The 23,952-nt window shown below is 32.9% G+C and overlaps 3 protein-coding genes across 15 annotated transcripts; 1 reads left to right on the top strand and 2 right to left on the bottom strand.

The window, feature by feature from the left end:
- Window positions 1-241: 241 nt before the first annotated feature.
- LOC102624631 (pumilio homolog 4) lies at window positions 242-8,041 on the bottom strand. Of its 3 annotated transcripts, none has more exons than XM_052439323.1 (11): window positions 8,023-8,041; window positions 5,863-6,566; window positions 4,861-5,701; window positions 4,164-4,734; window positions 3,935-4,076; window positions 3,741-3,848; window positions 2,704-2,916; window positions 2,511-2,621; window positions 2,201-2,395; window positions 715-889; window positions 242-636 (listed from the first exon to the last, which is right to left on the bottom strand). In XM_052439323.1, the coding sequence occupies exons 2-11, from the start codon at window positions 6,556-6,558 to the stop codon at window positions 599-601; spliced, it is 3,090 nt and encodes a 1,029-aa protein (XP_052295283.1). In that variant the 5' UTR covers window positions 6,559-6,566; window positions 8,023-8,041; the 3' UTR covers window positions 242-598. The 3 variants fall into 3 exon arrangements, with proteins under 3 accessions (XP_052295283.1, XP_006485615.1, XP_006485616.1); XM_006485552.4 differs by lacking the exon at window positions 8,023-8,041 and adding an exon at window positions 7,204-7,370; XM_006485553.4 differs by lacking the exon at window positions 8,023-8,041 and adding an exon at window positions 7,068-7,364.
- Window positions 8,042-8,315: 274 nt separating this feature from the next.
- On the bottom strand, window positions 8,316-11,856 carry LOC102625285 (thioredoxin-like 3-2, chloroplastic). The gene is made up of 6 exons (XM_006485556.4): window positions 11,610-11,856; window positions 11,174-11,514; window positions 10,976-11,050; window positions 9,831-9,897; window positions 9,112-9,129; window positions 8,316-8,758 (listed from the first exon to the last, which is right to left on the bottom strand). The coding sequence occupies exons 2-6, from the start codon at window positions 11,500-11,502 to the stop codon at window positions 8,654-8,656; spliced, it is 594 nt and encodes a 197-aa protein (XP_006485619.1). The 5' UTR covers window positions 11,503-11,514; window positions 11,610-11,856; the 3' UTR covers window positions 8,316-8,653.
- Window positions 11,857-13,714: 1,858 nt separating this feature from the next.
- Window positions 13,715-18,004, top strand: LOC102626225 (serine/threonine-protein kinase ZRK1-like). Of its 11 annotated transcripts, none has more exons than XR_008054197.1 (3): window positions 13,715-15,230; window positions 16,200-16,236; window positions 16,831-18,004. XR_008054197.1 is itself a non-coding variant. In XM_025101275.2 (3 exons), the coding sequence occupies exon 3, from the start codon at window positions 16,848-16,850 to the stop codon at window positions 17,880-17,882; it is 1,035 nt and encodes a 344-aa protein (XP_024957043.1). In that variant the 5' UTR covers window positions 13,724-13,913; window positions 16,200-16,236; window positions 16,831-16,847; the 3' UTR covers window positions 17,883-18,004. The 11 variants fall into 11 exon arrangements, 3 of the variants coding, with proteins under 3 accessions (XP_006485624.1, XP_024957043.1, XP_015387970.1); XR_008054198.1 differs by having other exon boundaries at window positions 16,200-16,284; XR_008054195.1 differs by having other exon boundaries at window positions 16,200-16,398.
- The last annotated feature ends 5,948 nt before the right edge of the window (window positions 18,005-23,952 follow it).

Here is a 23,952-nt window from a genome sequence, read left to right as displayed (position 1 = left end):
TAACATTGTACCAAACATAAGAGAGTATTATATAATCTAACCTAATTCTAATCCATTACAATCAAATCTTAATAATTAGTCTAATCTAATCACGCGTGTCAAACTTAAACCTCATAGTTTAATATATAATCAACAATTTAAGCATTACAAGAAAATCATAAATATATCGGCCTCAAGATATTGCAAATAATTCTCCCTCTCTCTCTTTTTCACACACAAGTAAAAATCCTGCACAAGTAAAAGTCGCAAGAATTATTCTGCTATATATATCACTCTAATTAAGCATATACACCCAGTTCCGCTCTACATGCATTTACTCTCAGAATGGGTGGCCAAATATAATTCAACCCCCAATCTTGTCTACCTAACTTCACCCTCCCAATAGAGTATTAGGAGTTTATAAATAGCAGGCTTAATTTACAATTGAAATATGGACAAAAATATCTTATTCCGCAGGCCTGCTAATTTTGTGTTTATTTACACCTAATAGTCTATGTAGAAAACCAAAGAGTTGGGGATGATAAGATGCTAAAATCACCATCCATGTTAGCTGTACAAGAGGTGGCCCCTTTTTGAATCTGATTTTGTTGTTCACTACTCAGGAAGAGACAGAGGATGACAACCCTATGCGTCGTTCTGCAAAGAACAAGTATAAGTTTTAGTAGTAAGAAGTTGATAGTAAACATGACTAAGACAAGTCTAAGCTACCCTCACCTCCAGTTGCAATTAGTTTCTCAATCCGAGAAACAATATGTTTGCCATAAGTGTACTTCTTCAAGACATTTAGATGAACCCTAATGCGAGAAAGAATTAACTCGAGACTCTGATCATCACAGGTTTCAAGAACCTTTTGCACGACATAGTTGCCAAATGGATCTTTCATCATTGCCTGCAGTTTTGCATTCATTCAATTTCAGTCATCCAAGATACAGGTTAATAGAAAATCATATGGAAACTTTAACTCTAAATAAGGAGCTCCTATAAGGAAAAAAAAAGAAAGAAACAATCACAAAATTTGTAATTTATAATCGTCCAACTGAAAGAATGTGTTAAGAGTTCAATATCACCATTTGACTAAAGCTTCCATTGAATCATCTAAAGCCCCGGAAAAAGAAAGGGTAAATACTCATTTAGTTCTCATATTTTGTGTTAAAGCGCTTGTTTAATCCCTGTTCTTTTACAAAATGCCTCAACACAACCTTGTTATTGAATATGTGACACTCATGCCCTTATATTTCTTTTGCTTTTACAATAATAACCTTACTACAATTTCAAAGGGATGTTTGATAAATTTGCAATAATCTTGAAATAATTATTTATAAAAAATTAATTTAACAAATTAATCCTAAAAACAATAATAACCAAAAAATTTACATTTATTTTTATTTTACTTTTAGGGTTAATTTTTTTATTAACTTTTATTACAGCTAAACTAATTAATGTCCCTGAAAATATTGTTGTAAGAGTACAATTGTAAAAGCAAAGAAACAAGAGCATGACTGTCACATATTCAACAAGAAGGATATCTTGAGGCATTTTTCAAAATATAAATACTAAACGAGTATTTAACTCAAAATATAGAGTCTAAACGAGCATTTAACTCGAAAAGAAAAACCAATAGCACTTTCACATGAAAATAAATTCTGATCATGCGATAGAAGACAACAATATCATGTATTGACATTAATAGCCTCACATAGGTACAATGCATGCACACAAATATTTTGAGAATGTATGTTGTTTCACTGTCATTTCTAGGAAAGATGATAGCAGGTACATTCTAATAGCTTCAAATATCATATACACTTTCAAACTGCTTTCCGTAGAGATGAACCATAATGTTGCTTAGATAAATGGAGAATATTCTACATTTTTTATTATTATTATTTTAATTAATTAAAAGAGAACATGGACCTTTTTTCTTGTTTCAAAGAAAACCCTAATCACTACCCTACTCCAAACAGATTGAAACGTAATCAATAGGTAACATACAGAAACAAAGAGATAACAATCACCCTTTTTTTCTATCTTGACTAACATTTGTAAAAATCAAAGGAAGTGAATGTACAAACAAGAAGGAACGGAAGTTTGTTATTAACTTTTCAAATGAACAGAACAAACCATACTCTGTCATATTGTGCATGCATAAAAGCGAAAAAATGAACTATAAAACTTGAAGAAAAGAAAGTGTGCCACAGACCTGCAAGGGTTCATTTTCATCAGTGGAACCAAGCATCTCATTAATCAGAAGTTGACGCTCCTCGGGGCTCCCAAATGTTAAGCATTTCTCCACAACATTAGAAGCAAATTTCTGCTGACTCATCCTCACAATTTGTCCAGCAAGCTGGGTAATAACAGTAGTTCGTTCATGTGGTTTTCCATGTTCAAGGACATGCTACCACAGAGAAGGATAGAATCAGCACAAAAGTAAGAACATAAATTACAAGAGAAAAAGAGGGTTTAATTAGAAATCAAGTAGCATTTTGAGAAAAAACTTGAATTTTAAGTACCTGAATAACATAGTTGCCATATTGATCTTGTGCCAGATTGCATACATGTTGCATGATTTCATCCATGATTATTTGTTGTGTATTCGCATCATCACAATGTTCGAGGACCCTCTGTTGGGAAAGAATTAACAGTAAATAAATAGATTTCATAAACTCCACTGGAAAAAGTAAATACAAGTAGTAAATGTTTAACCTGAATGACACGGCAGCCATAAGGGTGGGTTGAAAGTGCCACTACTTGCCCGTAGAAAGATGAAATGATAAACTGAATTCGATCTTGAGGGATGCACTCTATACACTTCTGAATAACATGATTACCATTCTGATCATGGACACACTTCATGACTGAACCATCAAGCTCTGCCACCATTTGAGTCTGCTGATCCACATGAACCACCTCCAGGGCCTGTGGTCATATTTAGAGTACTTAAGAGTTCCTTTCTTTCTTATTTCCAAAAAGGCAAAGAATTGCTCTCTTTCATTTTTCTGAGTAATTTCTATTATATATAATAGAAAGTACTTACAGATTTTCATATCCAGAAAATAATTAACTTGAAATCAGAAAATGACCATCCTCATAAAATAACATGCTCCATTTAAAAGTGTGATCTTGTAGTTATCACCCCAAAAAAAAAAAAATTCAACCAGCAAGGGAAACTTTATTCTCCTTCCACCCCATCCATCCTCATTTGTAGACTAATAATGATAGTATTTCCAAACAAAATTCTATTTTGTTTCTGAGAAAGGGGATAAAAGGAAAAAAAAAATTGTCATAAACCTATCAGTATTTCACATACATTGTTATTACGAAATATTTCCAAGCATTCTACTACAAACTTCACCCAGTGCTTATAAACTACAAATCTATTACAACTGATATCCAATCCTAGCAAATCATAAGTGATGGATGCTTACTGTGTTAATTCTATTAAAATATTTTACATCATGAAGTAATACTACATTAGATTGTAAGGCAATATTACAGCAAAAGGTAATACTAGAAATTTTAGGGTGGAATTATACAATATAGTACACTTTAAATTGTATGAAGCACCATATTTACAAAGCAAAGATACAAATTTCTATCAAGACTGAGCAAATATCAAGCAGATCAGGGGTGTGAAGCAAAACCACAATATGTAAAGCAGATCAAAATGAATAAAATTACCAATATGCATGTGTTAAAACATATTCAGAATGAGATCATGTGGTAAATGCATAGGGAAGCACCTTCTGTATCACTCTGCATCCGTACATTTGAAGACTTAGACGCAAAACATGACCAGTAAGTTGGCTTGCTAACTGTGCTCTTTGACTTTCTGTACCGTGCTCAAAAAACTGCAAATCAACCGAATAATTAAAATGACAATGTAAACTTGTAGAAACTGGATGAGCTTAAGCATTTAAAACTACAAAGGATATACCTTTTGTATAACATAATTTCCAAAAACATCTGTCATTAAGGTACGAGCATGAGGAATGATCTCTGGGAAAATCCTGGTTTTTTCTTCCGCTGTGGCAGCCTCTAGTTTCTGCTGAATAAAACGACTCCCATACTGATCTGTACTGAATTACGTAAGAGAAAATAATATATCAATAGTCCAACTACAACATATGCAGCACAAATATTGAAGTAGGGCATTAAATGAATACCTGAATTCAACAACATGATCAACAATGTCTGAAAGTTCAAAAGACCTGGTCTTGTTAGTTTTGAACTCATCTAATAAGGATGATGACAGTCTTCCTTCCATGTTAATGCCAGCATCCAAGTGCCATGGCATGGGTCCTCCCATTGAACTTCTCATCATTGAAGTAAAGCGTGAGTTTCGTTCATTTGGAAAACTTCCAGATCCAACAGACGGAAGCACAGGATTTGCAAATGTGTTTCCAGAATACTGCATGTCGAGTCTATATGGTTGTGTCTCATAATACCCAGGAAACAAACCTCCAGATTTACCTAAAAGTTGCATTTCATGCTGTTGGTTCTGTTGAGCAAGCAATAGCTCCAGATGTGCCTTCTGCAACCCATCCGAGTCTCCAAGTGAAGAGCCAAAGTGATTCCTAGCTGCAAAGGGGTCACTTGCACTGGCTGCACTGCGTGTTGCATAATCAGAAGTTCTTTGCAAGTATTGTGCATAACGGGGATCCATTGGTGGAGAATGGAAGTCCAGTGCAACTTGATTCACCATTCCATTCAAATTCCGTGTGGCTCCAATACCAACTGAACCCAAACAAAAACATTTCAACATAATATTTGTCTGTGTATATATGCCAAAGATATATGTAAAGAAATATTTAAATAAAATAAAACCAACAAAGCTTCAAGAAGAGAGAACACTGGATTAACCTGTGTCAAAATGATGGTTGACCAAGGAATTTAGCTTCTGATTAACAGAATAATCGCCCGATACATTTGTGAAGTCTAAACTTGAAATATTTGCATTTTGTTGACGACCAACAGATCTGGAAGAACCTCCAAACCCTGTAGAATTCATTTTTGAGTAGAGATTGGGAGAAGAAGTTCGTTTCAGAATATTTACTTGTCCATTGGAATTTATTGCAGAAGCATTAAGGTTTGGTACTATCCCATTTTTCCGAGTAAAATCAATATAGTGAGTAGAAAAAGCAAGGTTATCTGCAGTTGACTTGTCCATGAATTGCTGTTTCATACTCTGGTTATGACCATTGGATGTATCATACAGAAAATCAGACTGATTATCCGGGTTCAATTGAAGCTGAGACTGAACATGACTAACTTCATCTGCATGTCTAATATTTGACAGGCTTAAACCCGATAATGTAGCTGCAATATCAGCAAGTTCAATATCATTTTGGACATTTGAACCAACGGCACCATTCTTCTCAACAGCACCAACTCTGCTCCCGACTGGTGGAAGACCAGAACCAGAAGATCTCCCAACTAGCTGAGCTTCAGGGGTTGTGCTCCTAGATAGTGATGAACCCACAGCAGATGCAAAAGAATGAGATGGGATTCTATTGTGGCTCTTAGTTCTGACAAGCCCAGGAGAAGCTGCTGCAGAATGCAAGACCTCTAAGGATTCTGCTCCATTACATGAACCAGCTCGATGGGCATCAGCTATGCCAGTACCCACAATTTCACCATAGGCATTGCAGCTGGCTGGTCGAGACAGGTGGCCTGACAAAGAGGCAGGTCGATCAAGTCCTTCCTGAAACAGACCAATCCCAGTTGTCAAATCATATAAAAAGCAAGAACATAATAAATCACATTCAGAATTCTCATACCATTCAATCAACATTTTTACAAGCAAAGAATCATATGAAGCTGCCAATGATAAAAATTGTAACAAAATATCGAAACATCAATTACCTGAAGAATGTCAGCAAAGCTCTTTCTCCTCGAACCAAGTCCAGCAGCAGGCACTCCAATCAACCTGTCCGAGCCTCTTTCAAGCCACTCGGCTGAAGCATCCCTAGAAAGATTCCTCCTAGCAGCATTCCTTAATTCCATTAAATCATTCTCCGCCTGCAGCACAGAAATCCCTGGCTGCATTGAAAATAAAGATGACCTGTCACCACCGTTCACTCCTTTCTTCCTCCAGTCCGCAATATCCCCTAAAGATGACCCACCACCCTGAAACCTTTGTGCAACACGCCAATCCTCCTTTGACACCAAAGGTGGCGGTAGCCTCGGGTTTATGTTCTCATGGGAATAGTAATATGACAAATACGCTGGATGCGAGCGAATCTCGTCTTCAGACAAAATTCCATTAATATCACCATTTCCACCACTACCACCAGCAGCAGTATTGCAGATACTACCAGGATTATCCCTCAAGAACAGACTACCCACAGCATTTAATGATCCCTCAACCGTGGGCGGTGCACTGCCACTTCGATAGATATTTACATCCCTCTCTCTATTAACAATTTGTCTGTCAGGTTGCCTTTGCAATATCAATTCAAGTTCAGTCTGCAAACTATCTTCTAAACTCAAATTCCCATTCTGCCCCCCTAGTCCATCTTCCAGATTTGGTAACATCTCTATGTTACTCCCAGGTAGCATATATGATACTACAATTTATCAAACAAACAAATAAATAAATAAACCACATTTAAATTAAAAGCTACGATGAGCAGAAAATTCAAACCCTAATGCTAACCCTAATCAATAAATAAAATAAAAATTCAACAAAACGTAAAATCACGAGGAGAATAATAAGACAACAATTACTTGCATAACACACAACTAAGTGATTGATTTTCTCTTTTATTTTCTCAGCGACCAAACAAAAGAAATATTATTAATTTATTAATCAATAAGTATAATAAATAAAGCAAGAAAATTAAACTCAAAAGATATGCCTTTTTTAGCAAATCTCCGTATACACAATAACGAACAAGCTTCTGTTTCAATAACTTAAAATCTCCAGAAACTGAATATAAAGGGCAAAAAAAAAAAAAAGATAACTGAAATGGTAATAACAAAAAAAATTAAAATAAAAAAAGAAAACGAAGGAATTGAAGAGAAATAGACAGGGAACAGAAACGGCGTCGTTGTGTAGTAGGGCTTACGGTTAAAGAGAAGCTGGAGATTGCAAAATGTATCGAAAGGGAAGAACAAAACAAGAGCGAAAATCTAGGTTGAATTTAGAACAAATTCGATAACAACTATAAATTATATTATTGTATGAACATTAACAAAAATTACTTTTGATTTTTATAATTTACAACAGAGCGAATACGGAGGATGAGATCGCGTGAGCGTCCTGATTCTTCGAAACGGTCCCTGGTTTTTCACTTTTGCCACTTTTGAGAGAATTTTTGTAAAGCGGGTTATTTCAGCCGTTCGATTTATCACGGACGGTGATGATGGTCGGCGTTTACGTGATTAGCATTTGCATTTATTTTTATTATATTTTTAGGATATTTACGGAGTTTGGCTTGTTTTATCTCACTCTATAATTAATTAAATTAAGATACAATCAAGCTAAATTGAAAAGAAAAAATTAAAAAATGTTTTTCTTTCATTTATCCAACAGATTGTTTAATAAAATAATTTTTATTTTTGCTAAAATAAATAAATTTTAAATGTAGAGTTTTTCAAAGTAAAATAAAATTTAAACCAACAAAAAATTTTCACCTACAAAAATCTTTTATATGGTTTTTCTAAAGTATTTTCAATTTTTTCAAAAAAAAAAGTATATTAAAAAAAGAAGAATATAGTTTAACTAAAGTAGATTCAAAAAAGAAAAAAAAAAAAAGCTAAAGTATAATACATATTTTTCAGTAGTTCAGAAAACAAAAAACACTTATAGAAGTACATATATCACAATCTAAACATCTCTGACCGACAAATCTACTTGTCCGATAATTCCCAAACACTCATAAAAAGATCAACAAAATTAATTTTTTGATGTAAAATACAATACTGTAATCACAATATTAAAAAAATTACTTTGAAAATCATACTAAAATAAGTAAAATAAACTAAACTAAATCTATTACAGAGAAAACAGTCGAAGCGTACCTGATTAAATTGTTTTGAATCCCTTTTGTTGAAACCTTAGATCGAATCAATATTTGCGACTTTAAGTTGGTGGTATTGGTGTGTGTGTATATATATATTCCCAAGGTTAAATCCACCAAAGAAAGAAACCAAGTTGAATAGAATTGGCCAATTTTGATCACAACTTCGGATTTGTGAACTATATTATTGACGTTTACAGAAGATTCTGATGATTTTGTCTGAACTAATAAAAGATTTTATGTGTTTTTGTTTCCCCTTTTACTTTTCCTTATTTTATTGGGAAATCGGAAATAAAACAGTAACGTGCTTACATAAGTCAGTAAGTAAAGAGAACAATAAATATTAATAGTAATAAGAATACTCACAAATCATCATCCTCCTCAAACAACAAACAAGCTCAAGGATTTCAAAAACTTTCTTTATTGTGTAAATTACTCTTTTTTTTTTGTTTTTGGTGCTAAGTATTTATCAGATGAAACTTGTATGGGGCATGAACTTGGCAGAAACGCCTGCCAATTTTCATTTCTGCTGTAAGTTCTGCAGAATTCTATTATCAGAAAAAAGATAAAAAAGATTTATGAAGCTATGACAAAAATTGGGGGGAAAAAATATGCCTATCATACTGTCATACTCATACGTTGTTCTCATTTCCGATCATCTCACGAACTTCGTTAATGACCAAGTATGATTTGTGACCACCAATTACTTCCGCCTGTTTCTTGCCATCCTTCCACAGCTACAACACAAATGCCTTCGGTAAGTAGAGGAACAAATAGAGAACCATAAAACCAGCTAAACCATGATGGTTTGACTCAAGATCAGCTCATTGGCTCTTGCTTAAGATCATAAACAATAAATGAGCCAAGATTTTATTTTTCTTTCTCACTTTCGGTCTAGTGAAAATGAGCTGATCCTGAGAAGAAACATGCCTATTGACTGGATATTCTCTCTTGAGTAAGCTACTAAAACTTAGATTCAAAAGGCTTAAAAGGGAACTTGCTCATTATGCTTGGAAGACAAAGGAGTTGGCTTGGGTAGCATAACTCACTTATTTCAGCTTGTTAACAACACAAAGAAGTTGGAATTTACCTGAATGGTTGGCATTTTCTGCATGGATTTCGGAGTCCATCACAAGCAGACACAAAAAAAGGAAAAATTGTGTCAATCACCATTCTGCAGATATATATATATAGCTTGAACTCAAACGTCAGTGTAAATGCACCAATAAAAGCACAACAATGGATGTGAAAGTATCTAAGACATTATTGAATATGAGTGATGTTACAGATTTAGATCATAAATGTTGAAAGGTTTAGTATATATTGCATATTTTATTAGATTAGTTAATATAGAAGTGGTAAAAAGGGGAGCTAACAGATGTACCCAACCAGCATTGACAACTACAAAAGTTAGTTGTTACTATAACAAGAAAACTCTTCCACCATTGTTTGATGACAATTAAGTTCTAATCATGACTAACATGAACTGTTCAAGCCTGTCCCACATTTTGTCTGCGTATACCAATGAAATTCATAGTTGACATACTTTTCTTAATGAACAGTGCAAGAGGAGATTGTTTGCAATGTTAAGCTTCAAGAAAAAGCCTCTATAGCCAGAGGAAATTAAGAAGACTCAAGCATTTGGTTTAAGATTTAGTATCAAGCTATTTGGTCATATTTATTATTAGAATAACTGCTTAGGTATCAACCTAATATGAACAACTGTTGCATTGCTTCTCAAATGACAATAAAATTAGACAGAACCACAGATAACAGAAAGTATAAACCATATCAAATCATGAGACTTACCATGACTCCTGCACGAGTAACAAGCTTGTGTGGAACAGCATTGACATCAACATTATAGAATCGCAATCTATGCCAATCATTAAACAAAAGAGAGAGGAAAAATTAATAATCAGTGCACATGAGGCCAGCTTACTTAATAACTATCAAACATGCCAATAATTGCATACAAGCACAAAACAAACCAAGAAGGCATGTATCACATAAATCTAAATTGCTTTCTTTTCATGGTTAGTTGGTGAACCCACACTGTCCATCTTGTTCGACAAAATATGTGTATGCATCTGCCTTTGTATATGTGTAGTGTGTGAGAGAAAGAGAAGGTTCGTTTATCAGTATAAGGAGTTTTGAGCAATGAACAATTTCAGGACCTACATATCACCAATGAAACAGGATCTACCAGTAAAAGAGGACAAGAAATGCATGTGTCCTCCGAAAAGAAAGAAGAACGAGAAGTAACTATAGAAAAATTAGAAATTACTCTGAAAAATGTTAAATCATATAATTATCCAGCTGTTTAAAACACCAGGTAAGCAGTTTAACATCTGCACTCTTGCTCATGCCCATTTGGTGAGACAAGGATGCATCCAACTTTCCTAAACAGGACCTTTTTTTTTTCCCTTTACTTCCTTCTAATAATTTATTAATCTTTAAAAAAATTTAAGGCTTTGAATTAAGTCATTGCTGCTTTAAAAACCACAAAACCTGGAAGCAAACTCATAAGCTGGTCCTATCCCATATCATCTGAACACCCCACCCAAAAGAAAAGAACTGTAAAGGAAAATTGATTGCAAGTTCTGATAATACGAGCATGGAAGAACACCTTTAGTATCTGTAATTATCTAAATAGGTAAGTGCACAAAAATTTAAAGATATAAAGCTCAATGCATCTGACTCAGAGTTTACTGGTTCAAAGAAGCGAAATTTGAGCTGCATATTAAATTAGGTAAGACTACAATCACCAGAAAATTTACTTTAAGAACAAACTTCTAGTCCTTGGGCAAAAGAGACAATTTTTTAAGTCCATGTATGGGTGAAGCTATAGATGTTTGCAAAATACTCAAGAGATAACAAAGTAATTTTCTCAAAAGCTTCAATTTGACATAGTTCTAAATCATCTCAAATTTTCAGAGAGAAGGCAATCTAACCTTGGATGATAATCAGCTGCTAACTTCTCTAATTTTGGTTTCAGATATATACATTTTCTGCACCAGCTTGCCATCCTAAAAGGTAAAACAAGGAAATGAAGGTACACAATGGATTCATAATGCGATCAAATGAGTAAAAACTAAATAAACAAAACCAGAGTAACGAATCAATGGATTGGTTGATGCCCGCAAGCTTACCAAACAATGATAACAGATTCATCAAGCTGTTGAGCTTCTGCAATGACCCGATCGAACTGGCTCTCGCTGCCGATGGGTGTCAGCGGAATCGATACAGGAGCATGATCATCATCATCATCTTCGTTAAGTTCCTTTATTGATCCTTCATGTTTCGTGACCCTAATCACGTTGTCGATTTTCCCGCGAAAATTTACAGATTTTGTAATATTAGAGCTTGAAATTGAGAGAATTCGAGGAGGTACAAAAAGGTCACGTGATTGGTCACGTGGGTTTGTTGGTAAGAGAGTTCTGAATCTCAGAGATGGCGAGAATCGTATAGCTCCGTACATTTTTGATAGAATCTAAGAAGAAGATCAAGAAACATTAAGTACTAATTTTTTGCCACTTCTATTTAAATAAAATGTAATTTAATTTAAAACAAAGTTGTGGGTGGGACCCAATGACGACGACGGCGACGATGATGCTGATGATCAGGGAGGTGAAAGCCAAGTAGCCAACTGACTGGGAGAACTGTTTCGGCCGTCGGATTGGACCTTCCATCCTTGTTTGGTGTAAACTGTCAAACGGCGTCGTGTAGCGGCGGTGATGCCGTGATTCCACATTTCTTAGATGGCCGAATGATCCGCTTTTCAGCATAAATCCGACCCAACCCAATTGTTGATGGCCGGGCTGGGCTGGACTAGCACTTAATTAAAATGCTAACAATAGTGGAAAATTGATTAGTTTTCATTTTCTTGTAAGAGCTTGATAGCTTACATAATAATGTAAGGTATATAACTATCCTAAAACCGATTCGATAAAAATTTAACGACTGTAAAAAAATAAGATTATATTATTTTATATTTTTACAGTCGTTCGATTTTTATAGAACCGTTGCAGGACAGCTGTGTACCTTACATTATTATGTAAGGTAACAAGTGACTTAAGTTAATTTTTTTTGGAAAATAATTAAAGTGTTAAGTTGATTAATCATAAGTTATTTTGATTTCACCTTTTAATCATATATACACATTTTTTGAAAACGGATGTTTAGTTTTTTAGTAAGTTACTTTTTAAATTCTATTATTTTTTAAAAAATTACAATTACAATTACAATACTACTAATGTAGATTAATCAGAAAAACCATCAGATCCAATTGAAATCATTTTTGTTATGGAAGTGACTACTCCCAATTTTAGGAAACTGTAGGGACTCAAATTCACATGCCCAATGCAAAACACGAGTGTTTGGATTACTGGATAGCATTTATCATTTTTGTGGTGTATCCTAATGCATAAACCAATTCAGGACAGGATCCATTGTAAGTGCTCTCTGATCTGGGTGGCTATGATTGATTGATTTATTTTTTAATATGATGCTCACAATAAAAACAAGACAGTTGAAAAAGACGAGCAGAATCAATATTCACAATTTTTTATTCAGGAAATTTTTCTTATTTTTTCAAAATACTATCGGCACCAACTTATATCTAAAGTTATACTTAAGATTGATACCTTTATAATTTGAAAAAGAATTCTCTCCTGATCTGATCTTTTTTTGAGTTTTTTAAAATTTTTTATTATCTGTCTTTTAGTAATAATATATAGGTAAAATTTAATTTTTTTTATTTTTTTATTTATTAACTATCAATTAAAAATTAAATTATTTATTAAAAAATATAATCAAATCAAAAGAGAATCTTGATTGTGTGTACACACACACACAAAAACGCAGGAAGAGGAACAATTTGGTGTGCGCCGTTGGGAGGGAAAGCCACGGACCCTATAACAAACTTCTCTCTCAAATCTTGACACAAGATCAGTTGCGCATATGAGCCGCGTGATTTGCACGCACCTGAACTAAATCCTACATATAAATATTACGTTGACATGACAATTACAATTATTAGTTGATATCTTGATAAACTCTGTCCTTATGGTGGTTTTACTTCCTGAATAATAAAATCAGAATTTGGATTGAGAATGATTAAATAGTGTATATTTGTTATTATAAAATTATTAATGAGAATGAAACATGTGGAGTACGCATGTTTTTGAGGATTAAAGATTGGGAACCTGATTTCCATGAGCGGATAAAAAATTAAGTTCTCATTACTTAAACTTTCTATTTTATCCTACTCAAATTTTATTTGTCTTTAAATAAATATTATATATTATTATATTATTATCATTCTTATTTTTTAATTGTTGTTAATAATAATAATAATTATTATCATCATTGTTAAAAATTAAAATATTATTTTCTTTATTATCATTATTAACAATAAATTATTCTAAATAATAATAATCCTCAGAATTATTGTTAAAAATAATAACAATAATTAACTAATATCATTTTAATAATTTATAATTATTCATTTCGATTCCAAGACAAATTAGGCACATCAATGATAATATAACTCATTCTGATTTCGACTCATAAAATTAAAGTAAATTATTTTATTTTAATTTTGATTGTCATTTTAATTTTAGTCCATTTCAATTCTAGTCTATTTTAATTCCAATCTACTCTGATCACCGTTTAATAAAGAGACCATGAATGTGTGAGTCTCTTATTCAAAGGATTAAAAAATAAATTATATTTCACAATTCTAAGAGAAGACTTCCAGGTTTTAAAAATTCAACTGGTTACCAGTTATGTTCACACTCCTTTAGATGCCAATTTTGAACTTCCTTTCAACTTCAAGCCTGGTGTTATAACTCTTTCTCCATTCTTATTTTCTGCATTGGCTATCCACAGGTGCGTACATGATACATCCTCTTTATAAGCTATTAAATTTGTCCTTATTGCTCATCTTACTTACCATGTTGCTTATTTTTGTTTGTCTCAAAACTTAGAATAAGCATGCAACAGCGATCTTGATAAAAAAAAATATTTTCCCAGTAAAAAGCAGATCGATTTTGTTTACTTTCATATTCTTAACATGCTTCATTTCTATGTCATGGGATTGTGACTGGGTCAGATGGGTTCATGCTTAAGATCAAGAAAGTCTTTGGAAAAGGCAGAAAAGAGAAAATTTATGTTAGGGAATGGAAAAATCTTACTAGAAAAGTTAATTGCATCTAGTAATGGCAAACATAATCCTATCCGTAGCTTCTCTGCTGATGAACTCAAGACAGCAACAGATGATTTTGATGGGGGGAAAGTAATAATGAAGTGTTTGTTCTATAAATTGTACAAGGGTTTCTTGCAGGATCGTCCGATTTCTGTTATGAAGTTTGAAGATACTTTTCCTTTTTCTGTTTCGAAGTTTGAAGATGAAGTATTGGGCATAGATGAATATTGTTTTAATTGTGCTGCATTTGCATCCCAAATGAGTCACAAGAACGTTCTGAAATTTCTAGGATGCTGTTTAGAAACTCAAATCCCTTTACTAGTTTATGAATCTGTGGCAAATGGGACTCTTGATAATTGGATTCACGGACCTTGTCGATCCAATTCTGGGCCTTTACTATTGAAACAAAGGTTAAAGATTGCAATGGAGATTGCTAGTGCAGTTGCATATCTTCATGTTGGATTCTCAAGACCAGTTGTTTCTAGAGATATCAAACCAACAACCATTGTACTCCAAGAAGAAAATGTTGCTCAATTGTTTGATTTTACTCTATCTTTGTCTATTCCGGAAGGTGAAACCCACATAAATGATAGCAATAGGGTGATTGGAACGTTTGGATTTATGGCACCGGAGTACAGGACAACTGGTGATTTCAGTGAGAAGAGTGATGTTTATAGCTTTGGTGCATTACTTCTTGAACTTCTGACTGGAAAAAAGATAAGTTATTCTTCTCATTTTGACGATGGTGAGGATTATCGTTTACAGGATCTTGTGAAGAAATATATTGAAAATGAAAGTTTTAAAGAGATAGTGGATCCTGCAATTGTTGGAGAAGAAGGATTAATGTGGCCTGAAAAGGAGCAACAATTGCTTATTTGTACAGAGCTTGCCTTTAAATGTCTCTCTGAATCTGAAGGAGATAGGCCAACAATAGTTCAAGTGGCTAAACAACTGAGACAGATCTATCAGTCAAATTAGGATCTCAAACCGTATTGATGACTGTAAAATTTCTGAACCTTTTTTTTTCATAAAGGGTAGGATGTTTTCTTGTTGATGGGCTGTTTTCTTTTGTTTTTTTGTAGTGCATCTAATTGGTGTTTCATGATCTCAATTTGAGAACGTTAAACTTTCAAGCATCTCTAGTGATAACTGAAAATACATAAAAGATCAGCAAGAACTCTGCAAAAGGATAACAGATAAAGATGTGAAGTACTGCTACTTGTTCTAAAATTTATCAAGAATACGTACAAACGCCCAAATTCCCACCCAAAATATCTTGGTGTATCAAGTAAATCACATAGAATTTATTCAATATCATTACAATAGATTGAGTCATTGAGATGTTTTGGCATGAAATTCTTTGGTTCAAGTTTGGATCACAAATTCACAATCATTTCTTTTGTGACAGCAGCATTTAGTCTCCAGAATCTTGAAGCTGTCTAAAGTCAATTGCCCTGTAGGTTGTATAAAAATCTACAGAACTCCCTAGAAACCCTTCTAATAAATTTTTATCATGTGTGCATTAACTTCTAATAATTGCCTTTCTTTGAAGACAGTCAAACAAAGACAACTGCCTACTCTTGGTGATTGATTTTTCTTAGTGGCCAACTTGTTTCAAGACCCTCATTTTATAAATGCAGACTATATTTTATCATTCAAAGAGAAGACTTTCATTCAAAGAGAAGACTTCCCTACTGGCATCTTTTATCTGTCTATTGACACCAATTCTTTCTTTCTTTCTTTTTTTCTTTTTTTTTTTAATATTCATAAACAACTGGCAAAATCTTTCTTTTTTTAAAAAAAAGTTCTTTTAAATATTCCGATAAGCAAACTCTTTTAATACAGTTTCAATAGTAACTTAAAATATAAAATTGATCGAAATTAAGTCCTTATTTGTCCTTATTGAAATTATATTCAGTGGTTTATAATTTTATTAGACTTGATGTTTAAGTCTGTTATATCAACTGCAGGGCTTTCTCCTTTCTCTCTCTCTCTCTCTCAAGCCTGGTATTATCTCTTTTCTCCAATCTTATCATCTGAACTGGCCATCCACAGGCACACTTTCTTTATAAGCTCTTAAATTTGATGTTATTGCCAGCTAAGAATTATTTTATTTTTCGAAACTTGGCATAGGCATGTATAGCAATGATCTTGATCAAACTGCTCCCAGTAAGCAGGCTATATATATATATATATATATATATATTCCTTTGTTTTACTTTCATATTCATGACCTTCTGAAACAATAGTTTTAAAGAGATTATAGATCCTGTAATTATGGGAGAAGAAGGATGATGACCTGAAAAGGAGCAACAAACATTAAACATCCTGCATGCATTGATTTTGTCAGGACTGATTGTTTCTTTTTAGATAGGCAAACATACGAAAAAAGTTCATTGACTTTACCCAATAATTGATGTTTTGTTTTTTGTTTTCCTTTCAACTATATGAAATGTCTTCAAGAGCTTTCTTTTACTTAGCATGTACTTTGTAGAAGTGATCTTGATTCAAAGCAAAATTTCCCCTGTAAATCAAGATCAATTTATTTATTATTTCTTTTTCATTGTACTATTCATAATGTTTTCCATTTCCATATGACAGGATTCTGTGCAGGTTAGATGAGTTTGTGTTTGGGAACAAGTGAGTCTTCGAAAAAGGCAGAGAAGAGAAAATTTATGCTAAAGAATGGAAAGTTTTTACTACAAAAGTTGATTGCCTCTTGCAATGGTGATTACAATCCTATCCAAAACTTCACTGCCCAGGAGCTCAAGGCAGCTACAAACAATTATGATCCTGAGAAAGTAATAACAAAAGATTTGCTGTATAAATTGTACAAGGGTTTCTTGCAGGATCGTCCGATCTCTGTTATGAAGTTTGGAGGCAATTTGAACTCAGAAGAATATTGTTGCTTTAATTGTATTGCATTTGCATCCCAAATGAGTCACAAAAACATTTTGAAGTTTGTAGGATGCTGTTTAGAAACTGAACTTCCCATTCTAGTTTTTGAATTCGTGGCATGTGGGACACTTGCTGATCGAATTCATGATCCTAATGGATCCCAATTGGAGCCTTTTCTCATGAAGCATAGGCTAAAGGTTGCCATGGAGATAGCTAATGCAGTTGCATATCTCCATGTTGGATTCTCCAGGCCAATTGTCTTTCGCGACATTAAACCGTCTACTATCTTGTTCCAGGAACAAAATGTTGCTAAATTTTTTGATTTTTGTGTGGCTATATCTATCCCGGAAGGCAAGACTCACGTAAATGATAACAATAAGGTGATCGGAACATATGGATTTATTGCACCAGAGTACATTTCTACGGCTAATTGCAATGAGAAGAGTGATGTTTACAGCTTCGGCGCATTTCTTCTTGAGCTTCTGACTGGAAAAAGGATAAGTTACTCTTCCTGTTTTGAAAATGGTGAGGAATATTTTTTGCAGGAGCTTGTGATGAAAAGTATTGAAAGCAATAGTTTTAAAGAGATCGTAGATCCTATAATTGTTGGAGAAGAAGGATTGTGGCCTGAAAAGGAGAAACAATTGCTTAGCTACACACAGCTTGCCATTAAATGTCTTTCTAAATCTGGAGAAGATAGGCCAACAATGGTTCAAGTGGCTAAACAACTCAGGCAACTTCATAAGTCCATTTAATTTAGAGTCTCAAAATGTATTAATTAATGACTGTAAAATTCCTGAACTTCTTTTTGAAGGGCAGCATCAATATTTCTTGTTGATGGATTTGTTTTTATTTTATTCTTTTCTAGTGTATCTAAGGGCCTGTTTGGTATTGTTTTTGAATTTGTATTTTTTGATAATAAAAACAAAAATGAAAATGGTGTTTTGCAGTTGCTGTATTTCGAATTTAAATATGCGTCTGGTATCATTTTCTGTATCCTATATTTTAAAACTGAAAACAATAATATGCGTTTGGTAAACACAATTGAAAATGATAAAAATAAATAATATGCGTTTGGTAATGTTTTTTTCAAAAACAGTTTTTACTAATCATTTACATTATATTTATAGTCATAAAATAATTATTTAGCTAATACACACAAATACAAAAAAATAATTTAATCAAATTTTTAACATCGTTTAAAAATGCCTTCGAATTCCCAATATTAATTTTTAGTTATATTATGTTTGGTATTTCACTACATAACACTGTATTAAATAGTTTTGGTGATTAATTTAAATTATATATTTAGAAAATAATATTTATTAGTACTTAAAAAAAGAAAATATAAAAGAATTTAAGAATTTTTACATCAATTTATTTACTAAAAATGTGAAAAAAATTATCATTATTCTTCATTGAATACACATAAATTAAGCAAAGTTTAAAATTTTTGGCAACATAACATTTATTTTTTGTAGCAATTTTCCCTTCTAAAATAAAAATCCAAGCAAATAATTTATCCAAATAACCTCTTAAAAAATATCACGACATAAATAAATAGTTCAAACGTACAAAACTCATTGAAAGTCATCTTCGGATAATAGCATAAAAGTGTACACATTTCTATTTGCTAAAACATTGTCACAAAATAATAAAGTGATATAATAGTTGCAATATAATCACATAAAATGTGGATTGTGTTAAATAACCCAAGTATATACATCCCCGTTCCCAAATACTATTGCAAAATATCATTGTTAAGTTATAAATGCATGCTCCCCAATCAAAAGGCTAGCTAAATAACATACAGTAAATTCTTAACACCATTTACATCCTTCAATGCAGCAAATTTCTCAAGTTGATTTGTTGGAGACGAAGGAACTAACAAAATGTCAATTCCTTGATCAATGCCACCAGCTTTTACTTTCCATGAAACCAATGTCATAGGCTTTGGATCATCAGCTTTTACAAATGTCACGTCTGGCTCCTTGCAGCAAGTTTCATCTAACTTCAGTTTCCCAAGCAAATTTCACAAGCATCGGCTTTTACAAATCTTCGGTTTGAATAGTTCAGTTTCTTCAATTTGCTTCAATACTTGTTTCTGAAATACCAAACACGAAGCCTAAATATTAGAAAATAGAGATTTAATTATATAAATCTTGATAATTAACAAGCTTTAATTACTTTCTCTATTTTACTTAAGAAACCACTAGCATATTCTTGTCTCCAAAACTTAGCAACACACTTGACCAAGTCTTTAAATTAAAGGACACTGATTTAAGTAGAACAAAGTGGAAAGTTTCAGCACTCTTTACATCCTTCAATTTCACAGCAGGACATTATAAATGCAAAGACAACATGAAGTTTAGACAATCTGTATACAGCCAAAAGGCTAGCTAACAGTTCAAAATCAACCAAGAATGCCACCAAAATTCAATAACATATTTGCATAGCTTTCTCTTCTGATAGAATAATTGAAAAATTCCAACATATATGATGATGATATATGTCCACGGAGATTAAAGCTATCATGTAAATTAGGTAAACCCAACCCAAATGAGATATAAAATAATCCAAAACCCAAATCACCATGACTAAAATAATTCAAAATCTAATTAAAAAAATTAATAATTTACCTTGATACTCTGCTACAATTGTGTGATGAAGCTCCAATGAAGGATTCGTCAATGGAGTCCGGAGGCTGCAGCCTAGATTTATACAGCAAAGCTGAACAGGTTTAGCATGCAGGCAGCAAAGACGAAGTACGGAGACGGTGTTCTGCGGGCATTTACTCAAATAAAATAAAAAAATCAGCAACTCACAATAGTAGAGACGGAGCTGACAGAGCAGTAGCAGTCGAGGCAATCGAGACGGAGTAGCGACGGTGGCAGAGATAGAGCTATAACAGTGGCCCAATAAGCAGCGGCGGCGGCCAGTACAGCAGCCGTTTTGGGCACAACGAGAGAGAGTAACCACTGTGAGTAGATCGCGAGAGAGAGTCGAAGAGATAAAGCACACCGAGAGAGAGTAAACGCTGTGAGTAGATCGCGAGAGAGAGTTGAAGAGATAAGCCCGAAGAGATAAGGATGAAGTGAGAGTCACTGGAGTTTGTTTTTTAATCTATTTTTTAGTTTAGTTTTGGAATACGGCGAGAACATGTTAAACACGTTCTCATTTTCATAGTTATAAAAGTGAATCTCAAATTATTTGTTTTATAATTTGATTTTTGAAATCGAGCCACCAAACACGTACTAACTTAAATTTAGAAAAGGCAAAGGAAAACAGGGCCTTTAAAATGATACCAAACGGGCCCTAAACTTCGTGTCTGAACTCTAATGACAACCCATGTGTACATGACATAACACTTGAGAGTTTTTTCACGTGACATGTCCCTAGACAATGCACAAAAACAAAATGTGGTCTATTCATCTAATTATCTTTGCTTCAAATAAAACATCATGACAGTAGTTTTCATATTTATGCCACGTAAGTTGATTACTCAATGTTAGGAAACATGTCTTATTTTTCTATAAGAATTTCTTAGAATATTTTCTTATTTAGTAGGATTTCTATTTAAGAAATAAGTAATTTTTCTTTTGGGATTTTAATTATTCAAGGAGGAAAACTACTAGTATAAGATAAGGAATACTTATCCTATAAGAAATAATCATTATATATAGAGAGGTTGGATTCACTTATTTACATAATATAACAATTAGATCTCTACAAGTAGACAATTTTTAATGTGAGAGAAACATTAGGTTTATTGCGAGATTTGGTGTTATTGGGGTTTTGGGTACGAGAAAAATACTAAAGTGATTGGGGTTTTGGATGTGAGAAAAATACTAGAGTGATTGTAATAATTTTTCACATTGTGGATTTTTCTCTCGTCCTGCTTGGCGGCCGCAATTTTTTTCTATAGAGGAGTTTTCCACGTATATTCTTGTTGTTGTGTAATTGATTTTATTCGCTATCTATTTTTCTGTTTATTATTTGTTTGATATTTTTGTTGCAAGATCTTGGGTATTATTAAAATTTCCTAATAAATGTTATCAGAGCTAAAGGTTGTTCTGTAAATAAATTTTCAAATCCTGTGAGGATTAAGGTTGAAAAGTTTAATGGAAGAATCAATTTTTACTTGTGGCATATCCAAGTCAAGGATGTGTTGATTCGATCTAGGTTACACAAGGAAAGTAAAGGTGATGTAAACCCTTATAGAAACCCTGTAGGTGTAGACAATCAATGCACTTTAAAGAAGATTATTGGAATAGAGCAAGTTCGGCAAATAGCTCTAAATCAATAGATGGAGATACTGATAATGTCAACTAGCAGTCTATCTCTTTTCTTCGTGAGAGACCGATTTATTGTTTTTGCCATGCCATGGAAAAGGATGTGTTACTACTAGGGGGTCCACAAGATTTGCACATAAGGAATGGTTTGGCATTTATGCAAGGTGTGTGGTGGAATTTTTGTATTGATGGCTGAGGACTTTCAAGGAAGGCAAATATGAGAGTAGCTATTTTCAGGAAGGTGATCGACATGTGCTGAATATGTATACTTTGGATAAGGTAGAGTATGATAATTTCTTATGCAGAGAATTATGGCTGCTTGATAGAGGACAATATTTTATCCATGAAGGAGCAATTCTCATAAGCCCTATGTGAGTGTAGTTTTGGGTGGAGTAAAAACGGCGGAGACGACATGGTTGTGTAGATACATAGTGGATCATGTTTTGTCGCCTAATTAAAAAACTCACCAAGGTGGAGATTGTTAGGAAATATGTCTTATTTTTTAATAAGGATTTCCTAGGATATTTTATTATTTAGTAAGATTCCTTGACTTATTCAAGGATGAATACTACTAGTTTAAGTAAAGGAATACTTCTCCAACAAGAAATAATTATTATATATAGGGAGGTTAGGTTCACTTATTTGCATAACACGTCAATCAGTTCTCTATAAGTATATAGTTTCTAGTGTGAGAGAAATAGTAGGTCTATTGAAAGACTGGGTGTTATTGGAATTTTGGGTGTAAGAAAATTCTAGAGTGCAGACGCAAGACTGGGAGAGAAGAAAAATAGCAGCAGCAGTTCGACTTCGCTTGGCTGAATTTATTTATTTTGTTGCTCCCAATTCAAGTATGTCTAGCTAATTTTCTTATACTGAGGTTAAGGATGAAACCATATTCAATGAAATAATTATTTTTTTATTTAATTAATTCTCTATATGTGTTTTTTATGATTATGATTTTTATTTCACATGATTAATTGGATGCTATTAAAATCTTTTCATCAATTCTGTCATGCATTATTGATTGTTAGGATTAATATTCTATTAAATCTATTCTTTGATCTATAAAATTTATACATGATTATATTTGATTCTATGTCTTTCATTAAATTATTTACATAGAGTGCTTAGGAAAACTTTGACTCTTTGTTATTCAATATGTTTACATGAGATACTTAGATGTCATATTATTAAGTAGAAAAAGAACCTACATTAGATTTAGTTACTTGGGCTTAATCAGATAATTACTAGTTGAATAGTGGTGGATTCTGAAACCTTGGTAATTTTTATCTTATTGAATTCTCCTTTGATTTAATTGTTTTCTTAGTTTAATTAGTTTTATTTCCCTTAAAATCTCAATTTGCTCAACTAGGTTAGGATTAATATTAATTTTAGATTTAAATTAGACTTTTCAATTTATAACAATTCCTGTGGGATCGACCTCGTTACCACTATTCTATTTTTATATTCATGTGCTTGCGAGTATATTAAAATTTTCACAACACACACCAATTTTTTTTTCCTTTCAATATTAACATTTGCTTAATTAGCTTCTATGACCCTGATGGTGCCTTTCACTTTTGGGGCATAAACCAAAACCTGGATCCAATTTACGATGTATTAGTACAATTCCTAGAATACGACGCCTTTATTAGAATTGATTTTAGGCATGTTATATTTTACCAGCTATGTTCAGACTGCATTCGATGCCAATTGCACTGCTCTCCCTCTAAATGGCCATCCAGAGGTACATCTTTATAAGCTCTTAAATTTGATCTTAATCCTAGCCAAGAATTCTCATAATATTTAGTTTGCATATTACTTGTTTCATTTTATTTTTAAAAACTTAGAATAAGTAAGCATGTATCGCATTGTACAAAGGGTTTGTTTGCAGGGTCGTCCTATTTTGCAAATGAAGTTTGAAGAGAAAGTACTACTCGTTTTGGTAATGATTTTGTCACTCTTCTTTCATCAAAATGGCTTTGCTCCCAAAAAAAACAAGGTTAAAAAAGTGACATGCGACAAATTAATTTAATTCTCGAATATTTTAAAATACATTCAAACTTCCCAGAGTGTTAATTTTTTAATTAATTTATCATTTTAATTTTTGTAGTTGTTAATACGAATACCTTTACTTAATTAATTGAATATTTTTTAATAATAATTAATTGAAAAACTAAATAAAAATTATGAAAAATAAGGAAATTGTCATAACTTTTCAATTAATTCTGAAAAAATTTCAGAATTAATTGGAAAATTAAATGCAAACTAACGTATAGATATGTATTTTTCTTTTTGGAGAATAATAAGTTGAATACGTATATACATACGTACATATATGTATACACATATGTATGTGTGTGTATATGTATTTGTGAATATATGTATATGTGTGTGTGTGTGTCTCTCTCTCTCTCTCTCTCGCTCTCTCTACGCATCTTTTAAAATGTGGATTTGCTTTATACATCACATGGTGTATTAGTTAACTTAAAAAAAAAGGATAAAAGTACTTATACACTATATAGTGTATCCA

This window comes from Citrus sinensis, chromosome 4, assembly GCF_022201045.2.
Source record: "Citrus sinensis cultivar Valencia sweet orange chromosome 4, DVS_A1.0, whole genome shotgun sequence".
Lineage (NCBI taxonomy): Eukaryota > Viridiplantae > Streptophyta > Magnoliopsida > Sapindales > Rutaceae > Citrus > Citrus sinensis.
This window is presented reverse-complemented; position numbering and strand designations above follow the sequence as displayed.

Excerpts from the sequence above, each read along its gene's own strand:
- LOC102624631 (XM_052439323.1), bottom strand. The coding sequence starts at position 6,558 with ATGCTACCTGGGAGTAACATAGAGATGTTACCAAATCTGGAAGATGGA. Across the intron at positions 2,917-3,740 it reads GATGCAGAGTGATACAGAAG|GCCCTGGAGGTGGTTCATGT; the intron begins GTGCTTCCCTAT and ends ATATGACCACAG. Across the intron at positions 2,622-2,703 it reads ATGGCTGCCGTGTCATTCAG|AGGGTCCTCGAACATTGTGA; the intron begins GTTAAACATTTA and ends CTTTCCCAACAG.
- LOC102625285 (XM_006485556.4), bottom strand. The coding sequence starts at position 11,502 with ATGTACGGAGCTATACGATTCTCGCCATCTCTGAGATTCAGAACTCTC. Across the intron at positions 11,051-11,173 it reads GAATCTGTTATCATTGTTTG|GATGGCAAGCTGGTGCAGAA; the intron begins GTAAGCTTGCGG and ends TTTACCTTTTAG. Across the intron at positions 9,898-10,975 it reads GCAGCTGATTATCATCCAAG|ATTGCGATTCTATAATGTTG; the intron begins GTTAGATTGCCT and ends TGATTGGCATAG.
- LOC102626225 (XM_006485561.4), top strand. The coding sequence starts at position 14,137 with ATGGGTTCATGCTTAAGATCAAGAAAGTCTTTGGAAAAGGCAGAAAAG.